The 5,973-nt window shown below is 38.0% G+C and overlaps 1 protein-coding gene across 1 annotated transcript; it reads left to right on the forward strand.

Annotated features, from left to right (window-relative positions):
• Nucleotides 1-735: 735 nt before the first annotated feature.
• LOC126376220 (uncharacterized) lies at nucleotides 736-3,242 on the forward strand. Its single transcript, XM_050023479.1, has 2 exons — nucleotides 736-853; nucleotides 1,174-3,242. Exon 2 carries the CDS (start codon nucleotides 1,177-1,179, stop codon nucleotides 3,037-3,039), a length of 1,863 nt encoding a protein of 620 aa, XP_049879436.1. The 5' UTR covers nucleotides 736-853; nucleotides 1,174-1,176; the 3' UTR covers nucleotides 3,040-3,242.
• Nucleotides 3,243-5,973: the final 2,731 nt, after the last annotated feature.

Raw genomic sequence — 5,973 nt, forward strand, 5'->3', positions numbered from 1 at the left:
AACACTTATATGTATCTCACAAGTCTCAATATATGAGCCAAATTTGATACGTTTATGTGAAATAGTTTTTGATTTATGAGGGGGTCAAAAGTGGCTCCAAATGGTTCGTGTAATAATACACACGGTGCGGCTCGCCAGTTCTATTTCTTGAACTTGGCTTGACACGCTACCGCGTGTCTAGATACGTTTCTTTCTTCTTTCATTCTTTCTTTTAATAATTTTAAAAATGTAACTATTTTTAACTAAGCTTTATTCACAATCATAAACAAAACATATCTATTTTAAGTTTTGTGTATGGTTAAATGCATTTAAAGTGGGCATTAGATTTGATTCCTTTATTTTTTAGCTTGATAAAGACATTGGGAATTTGGCCGCCTTTTTTAACAATAATGTTTTAGGTGGGATTAGAAACTACCGCGCACACACACGACGTTAATCAAATTGCAAGGGTTCTTCGTATATACAATATTCAACGGATACTCGTTAATTTTTACAATAATCACATTGTTTCCGTTGGCAATTAGAAGCGCGGTGATCGTACCTACTTTGCGTCAGCGAACCATGTAGGTACCTATGAGAATGTATGCACGGAGACTCATTAGCAAATTGAGTTTATGTTTGTTAGTTCCAATTGTGATAAATATTAAATAATTAAGTAAATCACATTCCTATCCAAGTAAGAACTCAGCATAACAAGGTGGGGTAAGACGGGGTAGCGAGGTAAGATGGGGACCTTGTGGAAACCGATAATACAAAAAAGCTAGAATGATGTTTATAGCGCCATCTAACGGCATTTACCAGTACTTTTCAGTGTCACAAAAGATCTGGTCGATAGTGAGCACGTTGCGCCTTGGTAAGTTATTTTTTTAATTTATAGTGGTTTTATCTTATTTTTACCATGTAAAATTTGCGTGACTGTGCTTTGTGTATGATATATAAGTTGTGTCTCGTATTTTTTTATTGATATGTGATTATTTTACTATTCTGAAGTCATGAATTCAATACGGTTGCTTGGTTTCATAACCTCAAAAAATAATGAAACACCCTTCCAGACCATTTTGGGAAAGATGGGGTACCTACATAGGGGCAAGACGGGGCAGGTACCCCATCTTACCCCGTCATTTGACACTTTTGTTTTTCCATTGATGGTATCTTTATTCTTTTATTTTATAGATCATGGTTCGAAATTACAAACGAAAAACTAACAGAGGAGTTTGGAGTGAAGAAGAAATGAAGCTAGCTATTCAAGAAGTTTTAGATGGGAAAAAAGGTTACAAATTGGCTAGCAAGATTTTTAATGTCCCTCAAACTACCCTCGAGCGCAAAGTCAATGAAGCAAGAAAAAATGAGAATAGTGTACTCAATGTCAAGGTTTCCTTAGGTCCAATTAGAACAGTTTTTTCGGAAGAAGAAGAAATATTACTGGTGCAGTATCTCAAGGAAATGGAAGGAAGGTTATTTGGTTTGACAACTTGCGAATTGCAGAAGTTAGCATATGAGTTAGCAGTTCGTAATAATAAACAACATAAGTTTAATGATATCAAGAAAAAAGCTGGGAAGGACTGGCTGCGTGGATTTCTAAATCGCCATCCTGACTTGAGTTTGAGAAAGCCGGAAAACACATCTGCGGCTCGTGCCGCTGGGTTCAATAAAGTATCGGTTGGACAATTTTTCGAACTGCTGGGAAGATCACTTGACGAAAAATGTTTCACTCCGGACAGGATTTATAACTGTGACGAGACAGGTGTTTCGATTGTGCCAAAGTCACGGTCCAAAGTAATTGCAGCAACTGGAAAAAAGCAAGTGGGAGCATTGACGTCGGCGGAACGAGGCACAACAATAACGGTGGAAATTTGCTTTAACGCTGCAGGGACATATGTTCCACCAATGTTTATTTATCCCCGAAAACGCATGAAGCCCGAACTGCTAAATGGAGCTCCACCGAACTCCTGGTCTGAATGCTCAGACTCTGGGTGGATGACAGCCGAAATTTTCTTAAGATGGTTTCACAAATTTGTGAAATTCACCAACGCTTCTAAAGAAAATCCAGTTATGCTCATTTTAGATGGTCATGCTTCCCACACCCAAAGTTTGCAGCTCATCGACAAAGCACGTGAACATGGTGTGACAATACAATGCTTTCCACCACACACTACGCACAAACTGCAGCCAGCAGATGTTGGTTTTATGCGGCCGTTGAGTATCTTCTATGATCAGGCCATAACAGCTTGGTTAAGATCAAATCCTGGGAAAGTAGTGACTCAATTCCAAGTGGCTGAACTATTCGGGCAAGCGTTTATTCGCGCAGCAACAATGTCCACAGCAATTAACGCATTCAAAGCGTGTGGGATCTCGCCTTATAACGCACAAATTTTTACTGAAGATGATTTCATTGCTGCAGAGGCCACCGACATCCCACTAAACGTTGAAAAAGAACCTGATGATGACACTATTTCATTTCCATCGGTAGCAGCATCACCACGTAAACTGAGCGAATCAACAACTGCAGCAGCGCCAGTCTTTGATGTCCAAACGAATACCTGCACCGCCCCATGTTCTACAATAAACACTCAAACTGAACCATCTGCGGGAACCTCGACTTCAGTACATCAAGCAAATTCATCATTCCATCTGGTTAGCCCGAAACAGTTGATGCCTTATCCACGAATGACCGAAAAAAGGCCACGACAAGTACGAAGACGGGGAAAAACAGCTATTATTACTTCGTCACCATATAAAGCAGAGCTAGAAGAAAGGCAAAATAGTAAGAAACCAAAGGAAACGAACCAAAAGAAACGGAAAAGAGCAAGTAAAAGATCTGTCAATAAAAGAATCAAGAAGACTGAAGAAGAAACTCATTCGTCGAATGATGAAGATACAGAATGTCTGTATTGTCATGGCTTATATTCCGAATCTGATGAAGGATGGATCACTTGTCAAAGTTGTGGTAAATGGGCGCATTGTGGTTGTGCAGGAGTGGAAGATGACGATGCCGAAGCTGTCCATATCTGCCCAATTTGTGAAGATATTGACGACTAATATAGAATACTATTCTATCCACAACCCATACCCCATCTTACCCGAGGGGGTACCCCGTTTTGCCCTATGGGTGGGGCAAGATGGGGAGATATATATTTTATTTTTGAAGTTGATTATTTTATAAAAGAAGTTTATTTTTTTTGTTTTGACTGATTTAAATGAATAAAAGAAAGACTGATTATGTTCCTAATAAATGTTAAGCATTGTGCAATCATAAACAGATGGTTTAATTTAAGAAATACCTTAGGGTCACCGTCTTACCCCACCTTCCCCAATATTTCTTTATCTTCCACGAGTCGAAAAACTTACCTCTCAAACAAACATACTTTCCATAGGTTTTAAGCTTGTTCGATTTTAATTGTTACTTGTTACATAGATGATTCTGGCACAGAATAAACAAACATGATTTTACGACATTACTTTACTAAATCAAAATAGAGGATCACTTTAGATATAAGAGTTTTAAGTAGGAATTCACTAAATACTTTTTGTCTTAAGTTGGTATACTCCTAGACAATTGAAGTAAAATTTATCTTAACTAGTACTTGATGAAGTGCAACTTGACTTTACTTTTCTAAACTGATTCTTACGAAATCAATTGTTTCTAAAGTCTTACTTCGTTTAGAAAAATATTACTTAACGCCATTTTGCATTTACAGGAAGAAAACATGTAATATTTTTTTGACAATATTATCGTCAAAAACTGAAGTAAATTAATATATATTTCTGTTGTAGTAACAATTACTGCGTTCAGCTGTCACATATTAATAGGAAATGAATTTCTCTATACTATATGTCACCATTTTTTTTATTTGCTGAATAATCAATCCAAATTTTATTATAATTTTTCTGATATATTAAAGGCCCTTCTGTTTTTTAACACTTTCTATCGATTTTACACGAGAAACAATCATGCGTTTATAATTTCCTGTATGTGAAACGGCAGAATAACCTTTTGTTAAAACAACTTAACAAATATTTTAGACGCCATTTTCTTACAGTCTTTATTTCTTGTGTTAATATAAATGTTCGCCATTATATTCTAAAATAAAGACGCCTGAAGTAAAAATCGTTTTAGTATGACCTGAAGTTTTACTTCGTTAAGTTACAATTGACTCAGTGCAATTCAATCCTATAGTCTTAACTAAGTATTGTAGATATCTTCAAGTATACATTCTTGGTATTAAGTGATACTACAAGAATTCTAAGTTTAGAATATGCAAGAACATTGTCTAAAGTAGGGTTTAAGTCTGACTTAGCGTTGTCTTAAGTCTGTCTTGTATAAGAGTTAAAGTATGTGCCCACTTTTACTAAACTGTATCTTCAAGATATCTTGAGGGATATCTTGGAGACCTATAAGACTTATCCAAGACAAGGGTTTGATTTAGTCTACTTGCCTTCAAGATATCTACAATTCTCTTTTAAGACAATCGGTTGCTACTTGGGCATGACTCACATTGACCCGCCAAAGGCCCCTGACATGGCTCAGTAATTACTACATGATTGAGTTTTGGACTTAAGACCTTGAAAAAACCAAGAATGTCCTTGTAAAACCAAGCTCCAATGTTTGACTATTGTGTCTTAAAAAGGCTTTACGAGACAGGCACGACCCTGGTATTCTGTGGACCAAGCCAAATGACGCACGAACATCCCGTCCCATTAGGTCTATACCTAACGTACCTATATTTATACTATGTGATATATGTGATGTGCCTATGTTCGTGTTCGTGTGAACCCATAAATCAGTGATTGGCCCCGCGTGAGTTAATTGGCATAGATTAATGACATTGTCCGAGACGACACGGGACCGTCACGGTCATCAGTTACGACTATCCTTCAAGACAGTCGAATAGCCAACCAATAAATTTCACTTAAAACACTCTGCGATAATAATCTTTTAATTTATACGTCTCGGAACATTATATACACTGTACGTATTTTAATAAATGGTACTGAACTTCTTCTTATATCGTGTGGGTTGTGAGGTGGATTACCAACCCCATCAACCCTGGGTCAGGGTTATTATTGAGCCGTCAAAGGTCCCTGGCCCATGTAACGACTACTTACTTACATCGGTACATAGTAGCCGGGACCAACAGCTTAACGTGTTTTCGTGGTGTACTGAACTGACTGGAGCGTATAAAATTCAATGATATATTCAAAACCTCACGCAGTCAGTCATCCTTAATCTTAGAATAGAAATAGTTTAAAAAAAGACGACAACATCATATCAAATTTCCATTAAAACAATTACAAAAAAGCAAGACGGATGTTTATCGAAATGATCATAAGGTGGTGGTGGACGTCTTGAGATAAAAGGGCCTCACTCAGCACAAGTCGCGGCGTGAACCACGACGCTGATATCATGTGGACCCTGTTGGGTGACGCACGAACATCGTGATCCATAAACAATACTGGTGTCAGGGTATTCAGCGCCTTTCTTAAGCAAATAGTAGCCGAAACCGACTGCTTATCGTGCCCTCCGAAGCGCGGATCATCTTATTTTCGAACAATCAGTTGACCAGCCTGCCATGTCCTCACCGAACGAGTATTTTTTTTTGTGATTCGAACCTGTGACAAGTACGATGTTTGTCACATGCTCTGCAACCAGAGCCATCACGATTTCATCATCATCATCCCGTTTTTCTCAGGGTCGGCTTACCTAACCTGAAGATCGGTTTTTTACAGATGCGACTGCCTATCTGACCTTCCAACCCGCGAAGGAAATACCACCCTAATACAGGTTAGGTCACATACCTCCGAAAATGCATTTCTCGGGAATGTGGGTTTCCTCACGATATTTTCCTTCACCGCTGAGCACTTACAATAAAATCAAAATTGCAAGTAATATAGTTTTCAATTCTGTCTCTACTTTCTGTTACTGTCTGTACTTCCGAATAACGAATGCTGGTGCATAAAATAGCAATGCCTTCC

The sequence above is a fragment of the Pectinophora gossypiella genome, chromosome 20, assembly GCF_024362695.1.
Source record: "Pectinophora gossypiella chromosome 20, ilPecGoss1.1, whole genome shotgun sequence".
Taxonomy (NCBI): domain Eukaryota; kingdom Metazoa; phylum Arthropoda; class Insecta; order Lepidoptera; family Gelechiidae; genus Pectinophora; species Pectinophora gossypiella.

What these genes read in the sequence shown, in the direction of transcription:
- LOC126376220 (XM_050023479.1), top strand. Translation starts at nt 1,177, where the DNA reads ATGGTTCGAAATTACAAACGAAAAACTAACAGAGGAGTTTGGAGTGAA.